Consider the following 27,174-nt stretch of genomic DNA (forward strand, 5'->3'; position numbering starts at 1 on the left):
AACCAAAGCTTCCTATGAGCTGTCAAGTGGAAACTCCCCTGCTCTGACCCTCTCTGGATAACATGACGTCATCGCAATGGTTTTTGAAGGCCTATCACAGAAGAGAAGGGGATTCGTCTGCTGGGATTACCCCAGCAGGCAGATGAAGGTGCCATTAGAGGCAGAAATGGTAGAGAGACCGAAGTGCCTGAATTTATGGAGAAATCTTCTCCTGTCTTTTAAGTGTGTGTCATGGTGCCAAGGCTGGGCTTCTGGGGGCTCTGACAAAGCATGGATTTCTATGTGCAGGTTCCATGGAGCTTGCCTTCCATTCATCCATCTAAGTAGCAGGCAATGACCCAAGACTGAACATCTAATCTAAATGCCCACCGTGTGAAGTTCCTGAGTTTAGATGGTGATGCCCCACTGTATTTCCTAAATTAATGAAGGAAGGAGTGGAAGGCACTTTTTGGATTTTAATGCAATAGTGTGTTTGGGTCTAAGGTGGCAGGTAGGGTTGGAAAGATAGGCCGGGGCCAAATTATGTAAAATCCTCTTAGCTACAATGAGACATTTGGCCTTTGTTTCAAGGAATAAAAGCAGCAAGGGAGTGCCAGGTGCTGGTGGCTCATGCCAATAATTCTAGCTACTGAGAAGCTGATATCTGAGAATTGCAGTTTGAAGCCAGTCCAGGCAGAAAAGACTGTGAGGCTCTTAGCTCCAATTAAGTAACCAAAAAGCAGAAGTGGAGCTGTGGCTCAAGTGGTAGAATGCTAATCTTGAGCAAAAGTGTTAAGGGATAGCACCTAGGTCCTGAGTTCAAGCCTCAATACTAGGGGCATGTATACAGACACATATATACACACTAGGCATTGGAAAATACTTCTCTAGTTATCCATAGGTTATCCTGACTCCAGTAACCACCATTGGATACAACCAACATCTCTCTTCTCCACTGCTAACTTAGAGGGGCTGCATAGCTTCTTAAGTAAGGCAGAGAACAGACACTCCTGCTGTTATTTGACAGTTGTTTTTGAGTGCATTCAGACATAATTCGCCATAGATAGTTGAAGGACTGTCAGGGGGGAGGAGGCTAAGATTTATACTGTAACCAAATACTTTTGGCTCCTCCAACTATAACATGGCTACAGTTTCCTTGCCTGTTCTGGTCCAGACCACCATGCAGTTGCCTGGATTACTGCAACAGCCTTCTAACTGGCCTGTCTGGTCTTGCTTCTCTAATCCTTTCTCCAAAGAGCCTAAGTGATCTGTTTAAGTGATAAATCTGATCACACAGCCTGCACCGGCTGCTTAAAATCCTGTAATGCTTCTATGTTGCCTTCAGGACAAACTCTGAAAACTTTAAGCCTCGGCCCCCACTCTGCTGTCCAACGGCTCCCCTGGCCTACATGATTTCAGTCCTACCAAACCACTTGTATACCCAAGACACTTGGGTGTACAAAGCACTTCTTTTCCTCCTTAGTCCAAGTCTTTGACTAGATAGTCACCCTTCTCCTCTTCTTCCAGTTAGCTTATCTTCTAGATATAGTTTCTCATTGTATCTCTAGTCCTAGTATCTGATATTTAGTTTCTGAGAGCAGATGACAGATGATACATCAAGGATGATGGATGGGGTTTTTTTTTGGGGGGGGGTAGGAGGTAGGTTTTTTGTTGTTGTCTTATTGGTTGTAGGGTTTGAACTCAGGGCCTAGACATTGTCCCTGAGCTCTTTTGCTCCAGGCTAGTGCTCTACCACTTTGAGACACAGCCCCACTTCCAGTCTTCTGGTGGTTAATTGGAGGTAAGTCTTGTGGACTTTCCTGCCCAGCTGGCGTTGAACAGTGATCCCCAGATCTCAGCCTCCTGAGTAACTAGGATTACAGGTGTCAGCCACCAGTGTCTGGCAGGGTGGTAGATGTCTATTCTGTGTACCAGATAACTGGTGATATTCAAAAAAGAAAGACAATGTCTCCTCTTCCCCTAACACAGTGAGAGCACCATCCCCGAAAGTCTCCAGACACAGCCCCAGGGAGCTTCTTTGGGAACAGCTTATTGGGGAATGTGCCCTCAGCTCACCTCTCATCTGCAGCAAGGCAGTTAGATTTACTTCTGGGGTCAAAGATCTGGGCTTTCCAGTTACTATGAGGCCTCTGCTAAGTCTGGCTTCTCTGAGCTTTCTTGCCTGTGAAGCAGACATGGAACTCATGCTGCTAGTTTCACTGTTTTCTGACAGCCAGATACGATCACATATGCTCAAAACCTTAATCAAGTCAAATGTTACTTATCACACTATCTTCAGGACTTATGGCAAACACTGAGTAATTCTGGAACTATGTTAGAAAACACAGTATCACGTGTAAACTGTCACTTCACAGGCAGAACCGAGAATTAGAGCAGAAACGCCTACTCATCTCTATTTGCCACTGCTGGAGGAAATGGTGCCAGTGGGATCCACTGGCAGAGGTACCACTGGCAAAGGTCCAGTACGCCAGGTGTTGGGGAGAATCCTTGAAGCCTACTACTGTCATCGGGAACAGAGCCCTAGACTTAAGTCATCATGAAAGGTCAGCAGAAAACCAAACTAGACACACTCAATAAACCTTCCATTTAGTCTTCTGATTTCTGCTTTAAGCTAAGTCACGAACAGCCCAATAGTCCATCACTTCCCCAGTGGCAAGACAAGCCCCACAGAGTCATTTAATTTAAAGGCCTTTTATTAGGAACCAGGGAAATGTGCTGCTTATTCCTCTATAACAGTCTAGAGCAGGTCATCAGGCCCAGAATGGAGAGGTTGTCAGAGGTGCCGTGGTGTGCTCTGCTGCCCTTGCTCAGGGCCTGGAAGGAAAGGCGGTGGCAGCAACGGAGGTTGGCAGGAACTCGTGTTAGCCAACATACCAAGAGCCTAGGGAGAGCTCTCTACCTTCCTTCCAATTCCACTCAAGGCTGAAGCATGCCAGGAGACAGAGCGTGGCTCGTGGGGGCAGGTCACAGGTGTGCTGTCTGGCCCTGGCTTCATTCAGCACTCGTTCACTTGCCTGCCCTCCACTCTTCTTGCCGTTTAGTGATTACATATTTGAAGAACTCATACACAGACCATGCAATGGCTGTGGAGGGGATCTGGTAAATTACTCTAGCCTGTACCCCTCGGAAGTAGGCAGTCACCCCGCCTACTTGATAGACCGTCCTGAAGGCAGTAGCCATGCCTGTAATATGTCCTGTAATGTTTGAGTTCAAAGCCAGGGATTCCTGGGTGTTGAGCAGTGTTTTGCAAACGTCCAGTGGGGTTGTGGCAGCAGCAGCTACAGCTCCTGCACAGGCTCCGGAGAGAACGTGGGAGCTGGGGTTGTACCGTCTCTGAGGGTTAAAGTGCTCCTGCAGGAATTCATAGGTCATGAAGTGAATGGCTTGGAAGGGAACATTCATGGTTAGCTGCGTTGTGTAGCTGCGGTAAAAGGCCCCGGCCCCTTCATTTTGCCACACTGCCCGTACACAGTCTGTCACTCGGTGGTATGGTGAGTTGTACATCTGCATCCTTTGCTTGATCACTTGGGAGTGTTACCAACATGGAGAGAAATGGTGACGGCAACCAGCCGGTAACCAAGAGTGTCCAGATTCAGGGTCCCAATCAGCAGATCAGCCAATGGAATGGAGAGAGAAAAAAAAGTATGAATGAGCTGCCTATTACTTTGGGAAGGTCATGTTTCCCTTTCTTCAGGGGAATGGGTAGGCAAAAAAGAGTAATAATAATAATAGCCCCAACTCCCAACAGGATTTCATTAAAATTAGCTAGTGAACACCTATGACTCAGGGGGGATTTCCTTGAAATGAATACCTATCTGTTATAACTGCCTTACCCTTTCCCAACTCCCAACAACAGATGACTGAGTGGCAGTGAATGTAATAACACAGAGCCCTAACAATCCCAGTCCTCAGGTACAAGGAGGAACATCTAACTTCAACTACGAGGATGGTGATTCTCCCAAAACAAATACAAGATTCTTAATCAAAGGGTTTGGCTTCAGTTTCCAAATGTCTCATACTCCTTCAAGTGGAACTTGTGAGTTCTGGGGATCTCCAGCTTTTCTTGGGCTCTTTCTGCCCCACAGAACTGTCCAGACCTAAGGAACGTGACAACTAGACCAGCCCTTCATTCTCACAGTGGAAATTTCATTCTCAGAGAATTATTTCTTCAAGTGAAAAGTCAACACCCAGGCAGCAATGCAAGGATTGAACTCTACAATGTGATCATTTAGTTTTATCTCAATGATCTCCATTCTAGTAAGAGAATACTTTTTAACAGTCAAAATCCATCTTCTGCTGGGCAACGGTGGCTCATTCCTGTAATCCTAGCTACTTGGGGGCTGAGATTGGAGGATCATGGTTCAAAGCCTGGGAAAGAAAGTCCCCTGAGACTCTTATCTCCAATAAACTACCAGAAAACCGGAAGTGGTGCTGTGGCTCAAGTGGCAGAGCACTAGCCTTGAGGTGACAGCATCCAGGCTGAGTTCAAGCCCCACGACCAGAAAAAAAAAATCCATTTTCTTTGAAGAAAAATGAAATCATCTGACAAACTTTTAGGAGATCAAATCTTCTAGGAAGGCCCAGAAACAGGCCATTAGGACTATCTTTTTTTAGAGAAGAAACTAAGATGAATCATATCCAGAAGAATGAATGGGTCCTAAACAAGGAGTTCTCCCCCAAGTGCTGAAAATAAGAAGGGAGCACCCTCTACTGGTAAAATAAAATAACACAGGAGGATTTCCACTGACTGATAAGCTCTGGCTTTTTCTCCCCACCCTGCAAGCCAGAAATTAAATAGCCCAGACATGCAGATGCCACTGCCAAGAAGGTAGGGTAAGGAATCATTACCTTCCGCTGGATTCATGGCTGCATCATGAAGTAATGTGGCCACACACCCAGCTGCACCTGCAAATGAGAAAATAACTGCCACATGTAAGGCCAGGTGGGTGAGCACTTCCTGAAGGTCCTGAGTAAAGGGGAGTGGCTGTGATGCCACAGTAAGCCCCAGTGAGGAAAGGGAAATGTTAAAAGCCGGTCCAAAGGAAGGGAACCCAACTGCTACTAAATTCCTGCTCCAAGAAAGGGAGATACTTGTTCCCACCAATTCAGTAAGGCCTTCACTGTACATGTATTCTGCATCTGATGGGAAGGCCCCAAAGAGGCAGAGAACGGCCCAGATTTTAGTAGCACAGATGGTTCTAACAATGCAGCTTCAGCCCCATAGAAAGTTGGCACACTGCTGACAGAGGATGGCAGCAATGGCCTCCAATTCGGGAGAACCTGGTGGTTCAGATTTCCACCACAGAACCTGCCTTCCGTCCTACTGCCCCCATTCTGCCAAACCCACTCCAAATCCTAACACTTGTCCATCCGGTCCTTCCCTCCGCATTACCAGGCATTTGAAGTTGATGCCAGGGAGATGAGAGGAAAAAGTCAAGCTGGAAGGTAAGGGAGGATACTGTGCCCCTTTGTTGAGGTGCCCCAAAAGAGGGGTGGGGTTGAAGCGGCCCGTTGTCTGAGAACATCAGGTTTGGAAGTCCCTCGCCTATAATCTGGCCTACCCCAGCCCAAAGCTGCAGCGCCAAACCATGCTGAGACTGGGAAGCACTGACAGCAGCAAAGGCCAAAGAGTTGGGAAAGTGGGGGAACCAGCACAGGAAGGCTTAATACCATTGGCAATATGGCTATTGCCCCCTGGGTGGATTACATCACTCAATGTCTTTTTTAACTTTTCGTAGCAGGCAAAATAGAGGGCGTGGGCAGGCCCTGCGCCTGTTGCTGTAACATTCAGCCCCCGCATGGGCCTCCATAGGCCCTCGGTTCTTATAATCCTCCAGAGGGCCTCCAACACATTGCGATAGCGGGCAGCGGGGTCAGGCTGTAGACTCTGCATCCGGGTCTGAAATTACAGCAAGGAGAAGTACAAGGTCAGTGCTGACAATTTCTTATCCACCTCAGCACTCAAGCTGTGGACACTGGGAAAACACGCAACCACACTCATCTGTGGAAATAACACCTGGCATCTAGCTTTCCTTCATCCCAAATCTATGGCCTACCTTTCCAAATCTTGGGGTTCTTTGTTTTTTTTGTGCTGGTCCTGGTCCTGGCCACTAACTCTGAGCTTCTTCTGCTTAAGGCCTAGTGCTCTATAACTTGAACCAAAGCTCCACTTCGTGTGTGTGTGTGTGTGTGTGTTGGACTTTCCTGCTTTGGCTGGCTTTGAACTGCAATCCACAGATCTTAACCTCCTGAGTAGCTAGGATTACAGGTCTGAGCCACCAGTGTCCAGCCATCAATTCTTGGTTCTAATCTTGGACTTTCTTTACTATTCCCTCTGAGAACACTGCCACTTGTGAATATTCTGAAAGTTCAAAATTATCCATTGCCCCAATCAAGTCTGTGATTCACAAGATGCTTTTCTACTTTAATAAACTCAGACTAACAGCAGTGGTACTCATTGAGACTATGCTAAAAATGAACTATACAACTTGTAGGTGGGGATGGGAGGGAAAAACTGGGAGAGAGCAAGGAAAGGAGTTACATTGTCCAAAAAGAAATGTACACTAGCCTTGAGCAAAAGAGCTCAGGGTCAGCGCCCAAGCCCTGAGTTCAAGCCCCATAACCAACACACACACACACACAAATACTGTTTATCTGACTCATTTAACTGTAACCCCGTTTGCATATCACCTTTATAATAATAAAAAATTAAATTAAAAACTTAAGCTAAGAGTTTTGCAGATAGATTTAAAATGTGAGCATTTACTGCCTACAATGTCCTTGGTGCTTTATTTCTAAACACTGCTCCTGGCCCTGCTTCCCAACCACACATTACACTGACTAATGAGAAGGTAGCTCATCTTTTGAGCTATCTTCAAACTATTCAGCTTTCTTTCAAACTATTTGGCATTAGCAGTCTGATCTGTAAGTTGGAATCTTGACATAATTAGCACTCTTAATGCTGATGTAATTTCCTGACTGAGAGGCTTTTCAGAGATCTTAAATTCACTGGATCTCAACATTGGCATCAGCAAATAAAATCAGTCTCTGTGAAACACAATTTTTGGAATCTCTTGAAGAGTTAAAGATTAGGGAAAAAATAAAGTACATGGTAGACACTTGTATCGTGTTCATGGACAAAGTTTTATTGAGTTTTGGGGGCTTTCACTTCAAACGCTTCCTCAAATCAGAACTTACCTGAGCATGTCTCTTCTATGTCAAAATCAAAAGTAGTTTGGAAACTAACAATTTAAAATCAAAGTCAGGCGCTGGTAGCTCACACCTGTAATACTGGCTACTCAGGAGGCTGATATCTGAGATCTCAAGCCAGCCATAGCTGGGAAGTCTGTGAGACTCTTATCTCCATTAAACTATGAAAAAGCCAGAAATGGAGCCACAGCTCTAGTAGTAGAAATTAGACTTGAGCAAACAGCTCAGGGATATCACTCAGTCCTAAGTTCAAGCAGGACTGGCACCAAAAAAAAATCATTATCTAATGCCTGGCACACAGAAGGCATTTAAGGTTTGTTTGCTGAATGAATCTTTTGTCATATAGCCATCTCTGCAGCAGTTCAGGGAAAAAAAAAAAAAAAAGTGCAGCCACCGGTGAGCCCAATAGGGGGCGACTGATAATCACAGTTTAAACGCCTAATTCATTTCTAATCGTTGGATTTAGTTTGGATTTAAAAACTTGAACCCTCTGATTCAAGTTGGCCAAGTAGAATCCAAGAGCATTTTTTTTAAGAGCATGAGAAAAAAAAAATTAACCAGATTAACAAATCCTAGGTTACCCTCAAGCAATCCACATTATTCTTTAGTTACTTTCTTCTGTCTGCTAGGAATCAAAACTGCATGCTTAGCATATAAATTATTGGACATTCTATCACAAATACATATTACTTAACAATGTGTTTCCAGCCGGGCGCTGGTGGCTCACACCTGTAATCCTAGCTACTCAGGAGGCTGAGATCTGAGGATCGCGGTTCAAAGCCAGCACGGGGAAGAAGAGACCGTGAGACTCCTATCTCCAATAAACCACCAGAAAACCGGAAGTGGCCCTGTAGCTCAAGTGGTAGAGCACTCACCTTGAGCTGAAGAGCTGAGGGACAGCGCCCAGGCCCAGAGTTCAAGCCCCACGACCGACAAAAAAAAAATGTGTTTCCAAAAATGTGTTAGAAACTGATCTTGTGCAGGATGGATGTTCAGAAGGCCCCTTGCTCTGCTGGAGTCAAAGGCATGTATTTGGTAATCAGTCCTGAAAGGCCAGTCTCTGCATCCAGGAATGCTACACCTCCGAGAGAAAACTGGACTGTGGGTAAGTCTGGACATTTTGCACACACATCTATATCTAATTCAGCAATTCCAACTCAATAAAAATGCACCCTTACAGAGAGGAGCCAGGCATAAGCCGTGCCAAATATAAAAGTGAATATAGATGCCCAAATGTGTGGGCCAATAAATGTACCTTTTACCGGAAGATGAAAACTCTAAGAAATTATGAAAGCTTCAGTATGAACAAAACACATTGGCTTTGAAGAGAAATCAAACAAATGAGGTCAGTGGTTTGGTAAAAGGCAAGTCACATTTAAGTTAAAATGCCTGAGTTGGAGTGCCAGCTTTGCTAGATGTGTTGTTTTGGGTTGTGTCACTTATACCTCTGTTAAGCTTTAAAAATGAAGCTAAGAATGGCTGGTTCATAGTGCTGCTGGGGGACGTTAAACAAATAAGGCATGCAAAAACCATGGATAATTCATAAGTGGGCAATTATAGGCAAGGCTTTTTATTATATTAAAATGATTCAAAGATACATTTGTTCGTGTCCAAGAATTTACAGATCATGGCAGCATTGTCTCATATCTAAATCAGTTCACAAATAGGCTTATGCAACTAATTGGTCATATTCCAGGAATAAATCAGGTTTAATTCTGCATTGTTTTTCTAAAGTTTCTCTGTAGATCTTAACGACTTATATTACATGTCTAGTTGTTAATCTAAAGGTCATACATCCACCAGCAAACTTTACTGTGAAATTCTTGGCCTTGCTTGGCTCTTGAAATCTGCTTTGGGGAGGCTATATGGCTCGTGAGTCGCACAGACTAGATTCAAGTCATGACTCTGCACTTAAAACTCTGATTTCAGACAAGTTACCTAACTCCTGTCCAAGCCTCCTGTCTTCATCTATAAAATGACCAGAAAGGTATCTACCTTCTGAAACTGTTTCAGGGATTGAAACTTTTGAAAGAACTTGCACATAAGAACTGGCACCTGAATATTTAACAATCATTATTAGATGCAAGATCAAATAAGCCAAGGCTTCCATTGCCTTTTACTGGTGAATGTGTACAGAGAACCATTTACATGAGGGAGTTTAGAGACTCCTGTTCCTGTTTTTTCCCTCAATACTTGTGCCACCACCACAGAATCACAAACAGCACTTTGTACAGATGGGTACTTAGCCAGCTGACTATGTAAAGGGTTCCGGTTGCTTTGGGTCACAGAGCCTGTCCCTACAGATAAAAGTCTGATGCTTGTTTCTAAGGCCTAGAAAAGGAAACTGAGATTTATCTGGGTTCCCAAACCTCCTATTATGACCATGGAAATAACTGGATAGCCATGGCCTACTGAGGCTGTATTGACGTCCCATGGTCCCTCCCAAGGATATTTTAAGGCAACTTGACCCTGATAAGTGTCTGGGAATACATAGGCCTGCATGCCAAAAGGCAACGTCAGCTTTCTTGTGCAAACACCATGGTTGCCCTTTAGGCTCTAACACCGATACTTGCTTCTAGTCCAGTCTTAGGGTCTAGCTGGGCTGCTTTTCCTCTCTGCCATGCATTTGTGTAAAGGAAGAACAGCCGCCAGGGGAGGAGTGGATGGGGAATCCCTATCTAAAGAAAAGGATTTGAGTTTTATATTCATGACCGCACAAAAATATTTAAAGCACACTGATACTATCCTCCCTTGTCATTATTTAAATCTCAGCATTAGTAACTAGAAATGATTCTTCTAATATTCCCTTTGTTATTTTCAAAGACTCCTGAGCATTTTTCCTGCAAGTCAAACAATTACTTCTTTAATATAGGGTTCACAGGCAGGACTGTAATGTATGACTCATTAAAAAAAAATGAATAGGAAGGCTAAAAGTGACTTATTCCAGTAATGCCATGGTTATGCAAAAAAACAAAAAAACAAAAACCGAAAGGAGGAATTTCCAGAACTCCTCTTTCACAAGTGCGTCCTAAATGGTCGCACAGGCCTATGGAGTAGTCAGTCTCTAGGCTTTCCAAATGTTATCTCTGACTTCAGTTGGGATCCTCAAGCATTGGAATCTCGCATCAGATTTGCCATTTGACTAGTATTTGTCACAGGACAAAGATTTTCTCTAAGGATTTGCTAGAAGGCATTTCTAACAGGAGAATTATAAAGTGCTTACAGCAACTGCCCTGTCATTTTTTTAATGCAAATAAATGGAGTAAGAGGGCAGCCTCCCATTATGTAACAGTACAACAGTTAAACTGTTAAGTTGTAGTAACATTTCTAAGCCAGTCACTTTACCCTACTGTATTTTCCAAGCTGTTAAGTAATTTTCATTGCTTTCTTGGATCTGTTTTCCATTTGGTCAATCCTTCAGATGCTCTTCCTGAAACATAGCCCCTTAAACCCTAAATTCTACTCACAGTGGAAGTAGAGTGAGGTCACTCTGCAGCTAGACCATATGAACTTTTGGATATACAGCATTATCTCAGTCATTCAACCTAAAATCTATTATGTAAGTGTCAAAATCTTTTTTTTTATTTACATTCATTCATTTTACATTTAACAGTTCTCTCACATGCATTTCATCGATTATTTCTTTTAAGGGAACTGTTTCAGGGAAGACAGAGCAAGCACTTTCATCAGTTACAAGGACTCTAAGATCCAAATTCTTCTAATGTTCACCTCAATTAAAAGCACTTAATTACATTTTCTGTACATATAGCCCTTGTTAGGAGTTACTTTGTAATGTTATAAAACTCTCCTGTCAAGTGTCTCATTCACAAAGCTTCCTAAGAACTTTTCCCATTCCCTCATCCACCTTACTAATGAAATTGTGAAACAGTGCTAGAGACAGGGGCAAGCAGAGGGGCTCTACTTTGCAATGCCCAAGTTGATAATCCTTTTCAATATAACATCTTCCTAATTTAAGAACACACACACAAGGAAGAACTACCAGGATTATCATTTGATAATGAGTAATCACCAATCCTTATTATAGTCTTATACCAGTCCTTTTGAGTTTATTTCCCTCTCAATTTATACCTCACCTTTAGAGTGGCTGATATCTTTACTAATGGAAAAGAACTATTGTTTTTAACCCAACAATTTATTTTCATCTTCACCTAGCTTTCTTCAGAAGGACTTGACTTCTGTATCCATTAGTCATCTTGCTTGGTTGTAGACGCAATCAAGTTTTACTTTCTCAGTAATCATGTCATCCTGCTGATTGCGTTCTACTTTCTTCACACATCTACTTTCTGTCACACTTCCCTTCTAGACAAGTTCCTCTATCCCTCTGAAAAAAAAAATCTCACAATTTCATGTGCCCTCAGAAAACATACTGTCAGTTCCATTCCTATTGTGTGTGTGTGCACTAATGTGCTCCAGAACATTTAGTCTTAATCTCAAGCTCGATTTTCATGTTCAGGAAATAAAGTGGAATATCCAGCTTGTTTCACAGAGAAACTGAAACCTTTTCCTGAACATGACCTTTCCCATATTACTCCCAGTTGATACTCTTGACTTCTGACTGCTCAATGGCTTCCAATCATCCATGGATTAAGATTTAATATGATCTTTATCTAACTGGGAGATCCCAGTTCCTGCCCTGTCATTTTTAAGAGAAGACACAGGAAGTATCTTGCCAAAAGCACCTACCGGACGAACATCTCAAGCCATAGGATGCACTTCACAGTCTGATTCAGGCCAGATGGCATCGCCAAAATTTAGCACTTAACCCGTACTTCGTGAATCCCCCATCCTACCCTATTCCTGCGGGTTCCGAGGCTTTCTTGGTAATAGATTTTTGATACTGAGTCCGGATTCAGATCTCAATGACGGTTAGAAGAAATAGGTCCTGATTCCTGACTGGGATCATCTCCCTGCCAGTACCTTGCTTGCACGGAGTTTCGGTTCAAATCGTGTAGGAGCCAGGAAGGAACCCGGCGGCTCCGGCTCTCAGCCGGGATCCTGTCTCTAGACAGGACTCCAGGTCAGGTCAGCCCCAGATAGGGTTCGGAGCCGGGTGCAGGTTCTCACCTTGACGCAGTCGATCGGGTACATCACGCAATGCTCCAGGATCCCGGCCACGGCGCCTGCCACCATGTGCGTGGTGACAGTGGCTCCAGCCGGCAGCGCTTCATAGTCCGGGCCAGAATCCGAATCTTGTCGTACCGGGGGCCTGCAGGCCCCGGCTTCCCCGCCGCCGGCCCCCCGGCCCACGCCCCGCTGCAGCCACCCGTCCAGCAGCGCCGACTCCCCGGGGCTCCGCCCGGGTCCAGCTGCCGGCCCCCCCGCCACGCCGCCTGCACTCCGCCCCTCCAATTCCATCCACCCGGGCCAGCCACGGCGCCCAGCCGCGCCGCCGCCGCCGCCGCCGCCGCCACTACCGCCGCCGCCCCCCAACCCCGTTGCGTCCGCCTCAGGCGCAACCCAGAGAGCCCGGGGCCTCTGGCTCCCGCTTGGCCCCGCGAACACGCCCCCCAAAGCCAGCCATTGGTGCAGACGCCGCCTTAGCCCCACCCCTTTCCTCTGGTAGAGGAAATATGTCCGCGGTATTCGCGAACTCGCCTGTCATTCTTCCGCTCGGAGGCGCTGCTGCCGCCTAGATCCCACCCTTTCCCCTTTGATCTTGGGAGCTTCTTGTTTATTGGCCATCGATTGGCGGACTTGGAAGCTAAGCCCGCCTTTGACTTTCCAGGGGCGGGAGAAACTTCAGGCTTAACTTGGATAGGCTGAACCGCTCCAGATACTTTGGCGGTGACCATTGGCCCGTACCACACCGGTCTCTGATTGGCTACGGAAAGAAGCGCCAGGGCACCACGGGGACCGGCTCTTGGGCCCCAGCGTGGTGCCTGTGGGGCTTTGAGTCCTACGGCGTGGGTCGCCTGGGAGGGGGGCGGTGCCGGGCCTCCGAGATCAAACCGCTTCGAGTGCCGTTACAGCTCGTGCTCCAGTGCAAGCCCCCGGTGCCCGGGCGCGCAGCTCCGGGACGCGCGGCCCGGGTCGCGAGCGCGGTGTTCCCGCGGGATCTCGGGGGCGGGGGCGGGGCCGTCCGGGCACAGGACTCCCTGGCACCGCGAGTCTGGGAAGCTGTTGCAACTGGCGGGCGGAGTTCTACCTCCGTGAGGACCGCAGCCTCCGAGTTGAGTGCGGCCGGGTCTGGGGTCCGATAAGCCTCAGGCCCCCGAGCCCGGCAGTGGGCTTCGCTCCTTAAGTTGCCTGATGAGCCCCGCAATGGTTGAACCCATGAATTCTGCTGGGCTCGGCGCCCATCAGGAGTGCAGATGCTGAAATGGGGAAGGGATGATTCAGAGGTGGCGACAGGTGGAGAGGTGGATCCCGACAGCATCGCCGTTGCAGCCGAACGTGTGTGGTGACGATGGGGAAGCTCGGAGGTACAGCTTATCCAGAGTGAAAAACTAGCATCTTGTCCTCGCCTGGGATGATCGCCTTTTGGGACAGGCCCATGTCATTGCGATCAGTAGTGGTGGAACGGTACTGGCGGGCCTGGCAACGAGGCCACGGCAGCGACTCAACAAGGACCGACTCTGCTGAGGACCCCAGGCATCCTTTCCACCCCGCCTGCCCCGCTTCCTCGCCGGAGCTTGTTTCCACAGGCTTGCCCAGTCCAGTTTCCTGTTCTGCTTTTAATAACCGTTTTAATGAGATGATGCAACAGTAAACTTTAACATCCGTGTATAGCGTCTCCTTAGATGTGGAGATTTCGCCTTTTTCAGGGCTCTCTCCCTTCCCACCTCCTTCCTTCCTCTTCTTCTTTCTTCCTCTATCTGTACTCTCTATCAGGTGGTTAAGGACTTTGGATTGTGACCTTTTGGAAAATAATAAAACTGCAGACCATCCCCATTCTCCTTATACACGCATACACACAATTTTGCACATAACTTCTGAGTTTCAGAGTTCTTGAAGGTGACTCCGTAGAGGTCCATTAACCTCAGGCTAGGAACTTCTAACAGCGAGTTTTCAAGCGTCTCTCTGCTCTAGCTCTTTTCCCTTGAGAAATAAAGAGAACTCAGAAAAAACAACCCAGTCCTCTTAGCATACTCATTTATTTACTAATCAGTTGCTCCAGGAACGATCCATACCTGCGATTTTTTTATTTTTTGCTCCTTGAGTTCTACAGTTAACTTTGGGGGGGTGGGGCAGGGGGTAAGTGGAGATAAGAGTCTCACGAACTTTTCCTGCCCAGGCTGGAATCATGATCCTTAGATCTCAGCCTCTGAGTAGCTAGGATTATGAGACACCCGCACCCGGTCTACACATTTATTTAGTGATACGATCTTTCAGGAACCACAATTTTGTTCTACATTTTTTATCTCCTACTTCCCTAGCTGTTAAAGTGAAACATTCCTTTTTTTGGGGGGGGGTCCAGTCGTGGGGCCTGATCTCTGGGCCTGGGCACTGTCCCTCAGCTCTTCAGCTCAAGACTAGTGCTCTACCACTTGAGCCACAGCGCCACTTCCGGCTTTTTTTTTCTTATGTGGTGCTGAGGAATCGAACCCAGGGCCTCGAGCATGCAAGGCAAGTGCTCTACCACTGAGCCACCTTCCCAGCCCCTAAAGTGAAACATTCCTAAAGATTCAGTGCTCTCTGTGTGTGTGTCTGTGTGTGTGTGTGTCTGTGTGTGTGTGTCTGTGTGTGTGCCCGGGCTAGGGCCTTTTTGTTGTCTTAGGGACAGTGTGCAGGCCCTGAATTCAAGATACCAGTACTATCCCCTATCCCCCCCCCCAAAAAAAAAATCAGGACAAGTAATGCTGGAGGTGTTAAGCTTGAATTCTAGTACTTCCAAGGGGGGAAAATGTTCAATGCTTAATATGTTTTCAGACCTACTCATAAAACTCAATAAATGATGACTATTATTGTAATTATTTCATTTGGAAATGTTTGTCTACCATTACAGAAGTCAGTGGACAGTGCCTCACCCCTAGCATCCCTGATCTAGTCACTGTCCTTTGCTTGTGTATAGGGTGTCATCTTGTTGCTATAGTACCAAATTTGGCACTATCTTAAAATAACTCTCCTTTTTCCTTAACAATATCCATGAACTCCAGGCCCACGTCATATATGACCTTAATCATTGTATGAACTTTTTATCATTAAGATTAGATATACCCTTAAGTAAAATGACTATAATTAAACTGATTTCCTGGAGTGTTATCAAAGAATGTAATGGTCTATTGTCCTTGACATACAAAGAATCTATCAGCAAGGAGGAGATTTGGGTTGGTTGTATTTTTAATGTTTTGTGATACTGCTCCTTCATAAATGTGGACTCATTATCAAAACAACAACAGGGTTAGGGAGATAGGAAAATTAATAGTAAAACAACATCATTAACCAAAACCTTATGATGGTAGCATATTTGGCCTCAAACCATAAATCTTGAATCCCCTATTATCTGTGTCTTTCCTGGCTGTTCTTCAGGTCCATTTCCTTTGTGTGTAGGGGGGATGGGAGGGGAGGAATTTGAGGATTGGGGGTGTTATTTTGTTTCTTAGTGCTGAAGAGCAAACCTAGGACATGTATATGTTAGCAAATATTCTACCAAATTCCTGTTCTCCCCAAACTCCTATTCCCATTTTGTTACTGCATTTTTGTTAAAGGCTTATTCTTGACTCTTTTACCTGGACTTCTGCATTTTCCAGTGCTCACTTCCTCATTGCCTTCTCTTTTATTTTTTTCAATCTTTATTAGCATTTATTTGTACAAAGGGATTTTTTGTGATATTTCCATATATGCATACAGTATATTCCAATCAAACCCATCCCCACTCAGTCTCCCATATCCAGGGAGGAACATTATCCTTTTTGGAACAACTTTTCAACAGGTTTCATTAATATTTTCAAACACAGTTGGGCGCTGGTGGCTCACGCCTGTAATATTAGCTACTCAGGAGGCTGAGATCTGAGGATCACGGTTCAAAGCCAGCCCTAGCAGGGAAGGCCATGAGATTTTTATCTTCAATTAACACCAGAAAACCGGAAGTGGTGCTGTAGCTTAAAGTGGTTAGAGTGCAAGCCTTGAGCTAAAGAGCTCAGGGACAGTGCCCAGGCTCTGAGTTCAAGCCCTACAACCAACCAAACAACAAAAAACCCACAATAAACCTGGAACTCTACCACTTAGCCACACCTCCATTTAATTTATTTTCCTGGTTAACTGGAGATGAGTCTCGGATTTGTTTGCCTGGAGTGGCTTTAAACTGGGACTCTCAGATCTTAGCCTCCTGAGTAGCTAGGATTACAGGTATAAGCCACCAGCATGTTGTGCTCATGTAATTTTCCCCTTTATCTTGTTTATGTACCACATTATGATATTATCAACTATTTCATTAGCATGTTAGTGGTACAAGCATTTCACTGTGACATTTCCACACGTGTATACAATGTATCCCAATCAACTTCACTCATCTATCTCTCTTATCCCACTCCTGCTTCTTAAAACAATTTCAACACATTTCATTTAGCAAATAAACTACTTTAACCATATTCATCCTCATTCTCATTCACCCTCCCTCCTCTTCCTAGTACTGCTCCCCCTCTCCTCCACCCCAGTATTAGGGTTTTGATTTGCATGTATGGAATCATTCTTGTATCCTTAGGATGAAACCAAGTTGATCAAGGTTGGATGATCTTTTTACCATGTTGTTGAATTTTGTTTGTATTTTGTTGAGAACTTCTGTCTGTTTTGTTTCTAGGAATTTAAAATTTTTCCTCTCATTTCTTCAATGATTGACTTAAGCATTCAAAAGTGAATTGCTCAGTCCTCATGTATTAGGATATTTTCTGTGGTTTCTCTTGTTATTGATTTCTATTTTCATACCATTACACTCTGGTAAAATATAGGAAGCTCTTTCAGTTTTCTTGTGTTTGTTGAGAGTTGCTTTATATCCTAAAATATGTGTTTGGGAGGGAGCTCTGTGGGCTGATGAGAAAATAATGTATTCTGTGGCTGTTAAGTCCCTTTATCTTGTGTCAATTCTGATGTATCCTTGTTGATTTTTTTTTGTCTGACCTATCAGTGGGAATGGGATATTAAAGTCACCCACCGCTATTGTTGCTCTGACCACCTGAGCTTTTCTTTTTTTTTTTTTTGGCAGGGGGATCCGGTCGTAGGGCCTGAACTCTGGGCCTGGGCGCTGTCCTTCAGCTCTTCAGCTCAAGGCTAGCACTCTATCACTTGAGCCATAGCGCCACTTCCAGCTTTTTTCTTTTTGCTTATGTGGTGCTGAGGAATCGAACCCAGGGTCTCAGGCATGCAAGGCAAGCGCTCTACCACTGAGCCATCTTCCCAGCCCCACCACCTGAGTTTTTCTTTGTTTCTATTGTTATTATAAAGGTGATGTACAGAGGGATTACAATTATGTAAGTCAGGTAGTGAGTACATTTCATTTTGTACAATATCACCCTTGTTCTCTACTTGAGCTTTTATGTTTAATGTTTCCTTTATGAAATTGGGTGTGCCAAAATGCATGGTGTTTATTTGTTGCCTTCTTTTACCAGTCGACTCTTTCCTCCCTCTCCTTAAACTAACTTACCTTTATAATTCTACTTATTGCAAAGTAATATATGGAAGGCCAGACATTCCATGCATGGAGGCCCAGGTCTATAATCTCAGCACAGGAAAGGCTGAGGCTGAAAATTCATCTTTCAGGCTGGCATGGACTAATAGAGTGATCCTGTCTCAAAAAATATAAAACAAAAGCCTAGAATTTTCATCGACTGGGGCTGGGAAGATGGCTCAGTGGTAGAGCGCTTGCCTTGCATGCCTGAGGCCCTGGGTTTGATTCCTCAGCACCACATAAGCAAAATGAAAAAAAGCCGGAAGTGTCGCTGTGGCCCAAGTGGTAGAGTGCTAGCCTTGAGCTGAAGACCTGAGGGACAGCGCCCAGGCCCAGACTTTAGGCCCCACAACCGGACTCCCCCCCCCCCAAATTTTTTTTCATCGACTATACAAAAGTGCTAAGCAAATATTTGATGAAGAGGGAATTATTCTTTAAGTCACAGTGACAAAATGCTAAAAATTACCTTTGTAGGCAAGGGCATAGCTTGGAGAGCTTGTTCATGAAGCTCAAGTCCATGCAGGAATCAATCCCAGCACAGCTTTGCTCTGAGGGGGCTGAGAAATGTAAGGAGAGGCTGCAAGTGCTCGAAAGGAAATAAATGAGCTGCATTTCTCCTTTTTCAGAAACTCGTACTCTCTGGTGAAAAACAGACAGGTGTGCATTGCATAACAATAACTGCTACTGTGAAGAGCTTCCTATGTGCCAGCCAAAGTATAGCTTATTTATTTTAAGCCTGTGTGGTAGTATATTAGTTATCTATTGTTTCATGACAAATTACCATGAAATCAGCAGCTTAAAACAATAAACATTTGTTATTACTTCTGTGGGTGAGGAACCTGTTACAGTTGGCTGGGGCTACAGAATCTGAAATCTTGCTAGGCTGGGACAAATTGTGGCTGGCTATTGGCAGGTATCATCTGTTCCTCTTCATGTGGGTCTTTCCAGAGAGCAGCTTAAAGATCCTCATTACATGGTACCACCCTGTTCTTGGCAAATTATTGCATGTTTGTTTAATAGCCACTCTAGTGGATATATAGTATCTCATTGTAGTTTTAATTTGCATTTCCCTAATGACAAATGAGGTTGAAACTGAACATCTGTGCTCATTTGCCATCATCTTTTTTTGATGAAGTACCAATTTTTTGTTCACTTATTCCTTTCCACCCCACCCTGACATACACACACTTTTTTTTTTTGTCAGTCCTGGGGCTGGAACTCAGGGCCCCAAGCTTCTCTATGCTCAAGCATAGTCCTCTACCACTTGAGCCACAGTGCCATTTCCAGCTTTTTCTGAGTAGTTTATTGGAAATATGAGTCTCATAGACTTTTTGGCCTAAGCTGCCTTCAAACCATGATCCTCAGGTCTCAGCTTTCTGAATAGCTAAGATTATAGATGTGAGCCGCTGGTGCTCAGCTTCCCCCTTTTGTTTTGAGAATTCATTTTCATATTCAAATCCCTTATCAGATTGTAGTTTACAAAGATTTTTTTTTTTTTTTTGTCTATCATGGGGCTTGAACTTTGGGCCTAGGTGCTGTCCCTCAGCTCTTCAGCTCAAGGCTAGTGCGCCACTTGAGTCACAGCGCCACCTCCGGCTTTTTCTGTTTATGTGGTGCTGAGGAATAGAACCCAGGGCCTCATGCATGTGAGGCAAGCACTCTACCACTCATCTACTTTCCCAGCCCCTTACAAAGATTTTTTTTTTTACCTCTGTGTGGCTTTTCATTTTCCCCAGTACTGTATTTTGAAGGGTAGATCTTTATTTTTTAGAGTTTTCTTTGGTAGATCTTGCTTTTGCTGTAGAATCTAAGAAATCTTTATCAAATCCATATCATATCTTTTCTTACTAACTTCATATTAGTTTTTATGTTTTATTAGGTCTTGGCTATCAGTTTTAAATTTAACCACACACACACACACACACACACACACACACAAAAACAGTGTAGGCTAGCTTCAAACTTGTAATCCTTCTGCCTCAATCTCCCAAGTAAAGGGATTACAGGCACATGCTACCACACCCAGTAAATAATTTTTAAAAAATTGTCTTGGGGCTGGGAAAGTGGCTCAGTGGTAGAGGGCTTACCTTGCATGCATGAGGCCCTGGGTTCAATTCCTCAGCATCACATAAGCAGAAAAAGCCAGAAGTGGCACTGTGGCTCAAGTGGTAGAACACTAGCCTTGAGCTGAAGAGCTGAGGGACAGCACCCAGGCCCAAAGTTCAGGCCCCACGACCTGATAAATAAAAATGTTCTCATATGTATAAATATTACTTTTTCATGCTAGAGCAAATTGTTGCTAAGATGGGTTGTTATTCTAGATGTAGGGAGACAGTAAACCAGTAAGTGGAGCTGAAGTGTTCAGCCATACAGGCTAGACTTTTTAATCCTTAGGGCTGGATAGGAGCCTAGCACTTTTCAAACATAGCCAGGCATTGGGATGTAGTTACTCAACAAGGCAGAAGAGAGAGTATTAGTTTTGGGACCAGTCAGCAAAATCTACCACACCGTGTTTTGGAATTTAGATGATATCCTGTTGGGATAAGGAATGATTGAAGGAATTTAAGTGTAGAAGTACCATGATTAAATCTTATAATACTCTCATATTGGAGATTGGGAACTCAGGAGGAGCTGTGTCTAGAGGCACAGCCATTAGCTACAATCCTTGTCAAGCGGCATTAGAAAAGATTTTAGGCATTTGAATTAAGAACACTTAATGACCAGTTGGAGGGAAATGGAGAAAACAGAAAGAAGAATGACTCACAGGTTCCTGCTTGGGTGAGTCATAGGGAATTTTGTTAAAGATGGGAATATGGATGGAGGAAGTTTGGGTGAAAGAAGGGAGATAAAAGTTTGGTTTTAAACAGTGAGGTGCTATAAGGATACATGATGAACAAACTCGCTAGAGTGAAGGCTACATAAACTCCTTTATAGAGCTGAGAGCATGATCAAGTATGGAGGAAAGAACTGGTAAATGAAGCTAAGAAGACTGACACAGGACAGGTTTGACTGACTTTGCTTATGATGGGCAGCAATAGCATCTTGACAAAATTACCAGTGTAATTGTAGAAAAGCTTTAAAGAGAAGTTATGCCTGTTTGGAAATATGGGTTTCTATAATTTGTTTCAGAGTGCTGAATTACAACAAATAGAAATCATCTCAGCCATTTTTTATTTGGTCTGTTTTGTGGAAATCCCAGAACTCAGCCATGTGAGCTTTTAATCATACAATAATAATCATCCTAATAAGCATTACAGAGTTTTAGAGAGACTCACACTTAAGAAATGCCTGATGGCATATGGACTCATTACATGATAATCCTATTGTCCAAACTAAACTGTCAATTGTTAGGTTTTTTAAAAGAGGTAACCGAGTAAGAACAGCAGCAGCATGCACGTGGTATTCAGGTAAGGGGTAGGTTTATTCAGTAGACCTGATGGGACCAGGCAAGGTTGGCACTCCACGTGGCTGGGAAAAGCCTGGGAATGAGAGAGAGCTGGGAAAGAGAGGAAAGAGAGAGGAAAGAGCTAGAAAAGAGCAGAGAGAGGGGTAAGAACAGTAGTACTCACGTGGTATTCAGATAAGGCGTAGGTTTATTCAGTAGACCTGCTGGGACCAGGCAAGGTTGGCACTCCACGTGGCTGGGAAAGAGAGGAAAGAGAGAGGAAAGAGCTAGAGCAGAGAGAGCTAGAAAAGAAGAGCAAGAGAGCAGAGAGAGAGAGAGCAGAAAAGAAGAGCAAGAGAGCAGAGAGAGAGCAGAAAAGAAGAGCAAGAGCAAGAGAGCATCTGGGCCTGGGCTAGGCCTTATGTAGGGTATGGGCGGGGAAAAGTGTGGCCACATCAAATTCAGATGTGACCTCAGCGGATGCAGATGTGACCTCTTCCAGGTGTCCCAGTTGCCTAGGTAACGCAGGTAATGGGTGGAGACTTTGCTGTGAGGAGGGTGGAGTCTGCTAGCCATCCAGGAGCGGACCTTACATCAATATTTTGCAAAAAGGAAAAGTAATAAAATCTTAGGAGTGGAGCCTGGGCACTGTTCCTGAGTTCTTTAGTTCCAAGCTAGCACTCTATCAATTGAGCCAAAGTGCCATATCTGGCTTTTTCTTTTTATGTGGTGCTGAGGAACTGAACGCAGGGCCTCATGCATGCAAGGCAAGCACTCTACCACTTAGCCACCTTCCCAGCCCCTCTTTTCTTTTATGACAGCAGTTATTCACATTATCTTAATTGTGGAGGATGTTTCAGTGTAAGCTAATGTAGTTCTTAAATCCTATGAATTAAATATTGCTTTAAATTAGACAGGGATTATATTTACCTTTAAAGCATCCATTTTATGGAACACTGGAATTTGAAAAAAATATAGAGAGAGATGTAGATAGATAGACTTAGTAGTCACAATGGCAATTTCAATAAAATTTTAAAAATCCAAAACATTTTTACTAGTGTATATTAATGTTATAAAGGGTTTTTATGCTGGTACTTTCATGCATGCATATATTGTATTTGATCAGTTTAGCCCCTTCTATTGCTATTTCTTAAACACTTTTGTGTTTAATAGGCCATCTTCATAACAGATACAATGTATTTTGATATTATTGACCTCTCATAATTCTCTTTTCCTTTCCTCTCTTCTGCTCATCCCCACAAAAAAATCCCACAATCACATTCATTACACACACACACACACACACACACACACACACACGCACGCACAGTCTATAGATATGAGAGAAATCAAAAGTTTTTTTGAGCTCTTTGTCTATTTTGGTTTAGGTACTGAACTGAGCTCTGATGTTAATACTTGATGTCAATATAATTTTGTGTTTATTATCAACCTTGATGCATGGTCTGTTTTGTTCAGTGTGGTTTCTGAGCTCAGGTGAGGTATGTGTGAGGACTGGAGATAGAGGAGAAATGAGAATTGAAGAAGAAAGGATGGGTTGAGACCACCAGGTTAAGGGAGTGGTAGAAGGAGAAAACAATAGTCATATTGAATGTACAAACTAGACAATAGCCAGATTATATGTCAATTAGAAGTCTGACCCACAACTTCTGTGGCAAACAGTGCAGAATGATCAGGACCCAGTCAGTTATGGTCAATGTGGATATTTTTGCCCCTCTTTCTCCAACTCAGGACCAAGCTGAGATAGAATATGTTCTCTTAAATCTGTCTAATATGTTTTTAGTTAGCCAACCTTTACTTTCCCCAATACACTCAAGTCAGAGTGTACATGAACCCACTCCCCTTTTTACTATTAAGCTTCCTCACTCCACTGACAGTCTTTGAGCTTCTGCCAAACCCAGTGACAGTGACTGATTTCCTGGTTATAGCCAGCTTTTTTGTGGGGGGGAGGGGGAGGAAGCCTCTTTGATCTCATTTAGGTGGTCTTTGTTTTTTCACCACACTCATTCATTTATCACATATTAATTGTTTTGATGTCCCTGAGGGTGGGCTTGCTCTGGGAACAGAGATAAGAGGCAGATAGTCTTGCCTTCAAGAATACTCTGGTTACTAGGGCAGACAGACAATATAATTGCAATTCAAAGTGGTAGATGCAACAGACAGCATGTATAAAGGAGGTGGGGGCGAGGTAAGGCTTTTGGAGGAAGATGACCCTTGAGTTAAAAGGGAAGAGGAGTGGGCATCGGTCTAGCAAGTGGAGGGACAGAACAAGCAATTCACACAAGGGTATCCCGCTGGAGTAAGAGAAGTGAGGGAAGTTACCCTTGAGCCGGTAGATGACAGACGTAACACGTTCGAAAAGGTTTAGGCTTTATGCTGTCCCTTCCTGCAAATGAAAGATGGGGCTGGTGAAAGCAAAGAAGACTAAGAACATCATATGTTAGTTGTGGGTTGGGGGTGCACTTCTGCAACGAATACGCTGCAGTGTAGCGGACTCACCCACTGGAGCGGCTGGGGCCAGGTTCTGGGAGCAGAAGCAGAGACAACCAGAGCCACTGAAAGCAGCTGGTGCCGAGATGTCGGTCCAGCGCAGCTCACCTGTGTGCCCACCACCCACCCCTCTAGGCGGAGCCTCGGCCGATACTTTTCCTATTGGACGCGGCTCGAAGTCTCGGGGCGGGCATTAGTGGTTTTCCTTTATCGAGGATTGGCTACTCTGGCGAACGGACGTGCTGCCGACGCCGTGGATTCGCCCGTGGCTCTGGTTGCGTGAGGGGCGGGCTTCTCTAGCGGGTCCCCTGGCAGTCATTGGTTCGGTGCGGTTTCCTTGGGGACGTGGCGCCGCCGGCGGCGCGGGCCCTCCTTCCGGCTGGTCTGGAGGCTGCGGTGCTTGAGCCGTGGTGGCAGAGCTGGAACGGTGCAGAGGGACCGGCAGGCCGCTGGATCCCGTGAGTGGGAGCGCGGAGGAGCTTCGGGACAGGGAGGGACAGGGAGAGGAAACGAGGACGCTCCATCCCTGTCATCGGACAGGTCCTTCAGGGCCGAGCTGGCCCGCGAGAACGCCCTGCTTCCAGGATGCCGGCTGGGGTCCGCGGGGCCTGAGGAACGAGAGCCAGGCCAGGGCGAGGACGACTTGGAATTCTGGCCGGAGGTACTGTCTCGTGGGCCAGCGAGAAGCCTGACACCCAGCCAACTCTTTCCAGGTTGCAGCCTTGGGAGATGCCTGGGACAAGGAGGCCACCTTCTCAGGGCAGAAGGAAAAGAAGGTGACAGACGTTGAGACCACTGAGGGGAACCCATGGCTAGGTAAGGCTGCATACTTTCTCTCTAGCAGGGGACTCTGGGAAGGGTGGTAGCCAGGTTGTCCCATGCCCCCATCTGCAAGTTCTGACTGGTGGGGCTTGCCCTGGGACTGCACCTGGACTTTGCATCCTGGTCAGGTATATGCAAAGAAGGCCAAAGGCATATTTTATTCATTTTATTTGATGGTAGATGTAATAGTTTCCAGTCCATAACCATGAGGTTGTAGAGGAAGTCTGCTGGTTTAGATCTGCAAAGCGATGCCTTGTAAAAATGCTCTTTGAAAGTTCTAATCCTAATGAAGCGAGGTGTCCCCTGATGGATTTTAACAAAGAGGCTCCCTCCCCACCTTTTAAAAAAGCAGATAAGCCATGCTCTGGTGGCTCATGCTTGTAATCTTAGCTACTCAGCTGGTTGAGGTCTGAGGATCGTGGTTCAAAGCCAGCGTGGGTAAGAAAGTCTGTGAGAGTCTCATCTCCATTTAACCATCAGAAAATCACAAGTGGAGCTTTGGCTCAAAGTGATAGAGCTCTAGCGAAAGAGCTCACTCAGGAACAGCATTCAGGCCCTGAGTTCAAGCCCTACGACCAACAAACAAATTAAAATGCAGATAGATTTAGGATGTTTTGGATCACTGGAAAAAGTGAGCTAGCTTCACAAGTGAATACACTTATCCATACATTATAATACTCTGAAGATTTATTTTTGGTTCCTGTCTTGAGGCTTTAACTCAGAGCTTAGGTGCTGTCCCTAAACTTTTGTGCTCAAGGCCAGTGCTCTACCACTTTTTGGTGGTTTATTGGAGATAGGAGTCTCACAGTCTTTCAAGCTGGGGCTGGCTTCTGACTGCCATTCTCAGATCTCTTCCTGACTAGCGAGGATTACAGGCATGAGCCATCAGCACCAAGATTCTGAAGGGTTTTTTTTTTTTTAAAGGATTGATGTGGAAACTTCATGTCCTAACATGGGACCATTTTAAAATAGAGTGAAGGGTGTTTTTTTTTAAAGGATTGATGTGGAAACTACATGTCCCAACATGGGACCATTTTAAAATAGAGTGAAGTTTAGGAAAGATGAAGAGCAGTAGTAACCTACTACCTTGGTAAAGCACAGAGGAAATTTACCATATGTATTGTTTTGTAATTATACCTGTGTGTCCACAGAATATCTCTGGAAAAATACATAGAAACTGGTTACCAGTAGCTGACTCTGAGAGATAGAAAGTGTTAGGATAAAAGGTCCACTTTTCACGATCTATCCTTTTAAACTGATTTTAAAGTTATGTGCATACATAACCTATGAGAACACTTAAAAACCAGTGCAATAACTTCTGACTGTCCTGGGTCTTGATAGCATTTCTTGTGAAACTTTTTTTTTGGGGGGTCCGGTTGTGGGGCCTGAACTCTGGGCCTGGGCACTGTTCCTCAGCTCTTCAGCTCAAGGCTAGCGCTCTACCACTTGAGCCACAGCGCCACTTCCGGCTTTTTTCTTTTTGCTCATGTGGTGCAGAGGAATTGAACCCAGGGCCTCAGGCATGCAAGGCAAGCGCTCTACCACTGAGCCACCTTCCCAACCCTAGCATTCCTTGTGAATGTTGTGGTTGATCTGATTCTCCAGTATTGCCAAGTCACTTCAGGACTCTGGTAATCTTTTCATTATTAGGAGATTAATTCTTTGAATTATACTTAGAATCCAAAGTTTGGAAAAAGAGAAGATAAGGTTTTTCTGATTTGCATGGACTGTGTAGGTCCTTTTCTAAAATTCAGGACTAAAAGAATGTTTAGACTTAGGTTAGCATAAAGCTTTGACTTTATTAGGGAGTCTGTTATCCACTTTAAGAAATGCTTTTAATGCTAGGAGCTGGTGGCTCATGACTGTAATACTAACTGCTCAGGAGGCTGAGATCTGAGGATCACAGTGTAAAGCCAGCCTCCGCAGGAAAGTCCATGAGATTCTTATCTCCAATTAAACACCAGAAAACTGGAAGTGGAGCCGTGGCTCAATGTGGTAGAGTGCTAGCCCTGAGCAAAAGAACTCAGGGACAGAGCCCAGGCTCTGAGTACAAGCCCTACCGCCACCAAAAGAAAAAATCTAAGCATTGAATTGTTTGTAAGCACTTAACTATTTGTCTCATTTTAGGATCAGTTTTTCCTACCTCTGCCCACCTTCCTGGTACTTCACTGTGCCCACAGTGAGCCCATTTCTCCGTCAGCGGGTGGCATTCCTGGTACTCTTCTTCATATCCTGTCTCCTTTTACTTATGCTGATCATGGACTTACGACATTGGGGAGCCTCATTACCAAGAGATAGACAATATGAAAGGTGAGTCAGCTTTAGATCACTTTGATCAGCAAGGCACTGATGTCATAAACATTTTGATAAGGTTTTGGATGCAGTACAACCTTTGGCCCTTTAGGGAGATATTATACTCTTATTATCAAAATTCCATGTTACTTATTGCTTAATATCCTAAGCCCCATTTTGACTGTGTTTAATTTTAGTTCAGGAATGTTGATACTGCATTTTAACCATGAAAGGAATCTTTCTATTTTCTTACTTGGTGGGCTGAGACTTATTGGATGCTTAAATGTTTAAAATTGTTGTACTTTTTTTTTTCTGTGTGTGTGTGCTGGTATGG

General features: G+C 44.7%; 2 protein-coding genes across 2 annotated transcripts in view; one reads left to right on the top strand and one right to left on the bottom strand.

The window, feature by feature from the left end:
* Nucleotides 1-2,673: 2,673 nt before the first annotated feature.
* Nucleotides 2,674-12,717, bottom strand: Slc25a28 (solute carrier family 25 (mitochondrial iron transporter), member 28). Its single transcript, XM_013017863.1, has 4 exons — nucleotides 12,295-12,717; nucleotides 5,671-5,899; nucleotides 4,849-4,905; nucleotides 2,674-3,524 (listed from the first exon to the last, which is right to left on the bottom strand). Exons 1-4 carry the CDS (start codon nucleotides 12,583-12,585, stop codon nucleotides 3,007-3,009), a joined length of 1,095 nt encoding a protein of 364 aa, XP_012873317.1. The 5' UTR covers nucleotides 12,586-12,717; the 3' UTR covers nucleotides 2,674-3,006.
* Nucleotides 12,718-24,039: 11,322 nt separating this feature from the next.
* Entpd7 (ectonucleoside triphosphate diphosphohydrolase 7) overlaps nucleotides 24,040-27,174 on the top strand; it is a 33,257-nt gene continuing 30,122 nt past the window's right edge. Inside the window, exons 1-3 of the mRNA XM_013017632.1 lie at nucleotides 24,040-24,184; nucleotides 24,440-24,542; nucleotides 26,676-26,858. Coding sequence (XP_012873086.1) covers nucleotides 24,535-24,542; nucleotides 26,676-26,858 — 191 coding nt within the window. The 5' untranslated portion in view covers nucleotides 24,040-24,184; nucleotides 24,440-24,534. The remainder of the gene's footprint in view (nucleotides 24,185-24,439; nucleotides 24,543-26,675; nucleotides 26,859-27,174) is intronic.

This window comes from Dipodomys ordii, unplaced genomic scaffold (assembly GCF_000151885.1).
Source record: "Dipodomys ordii isolate 6190 unplaced genomic scaffold, Dord_2.0 Scaffold36, whole genome shotgun sequence".
Taxonomy (NCBI): Eukaryota; Metazoa; Chordata; class Mammalia; order Rodentia; family Heteromyidae; genus Dipodomys; species Dipodomys ordii.

Coding starts and splice junctions, on each gene's coding strand:
- Slc25a28 (XM_013017863.1), bottom strand. CDS start 12,585: ATGGAATTGGAGGGGCGGAGTGCAGGCGGCGTGGCGGGGGGGCCGGCA. Junction 4,906..5,670: donor CAATAGCCATATTGCCAATG/GTATTAAGCCTT, acceptor TCTCATTTGCAG/GTGCAGCTGGGTGTGTGGCC. Junction 3,525..4,848: donor AGCCATGAATCCAGCGGAAG/GTAATGATTCCT, acceptor AACACTCCCAAG/TGATCAAGCAAAGGATGCAG.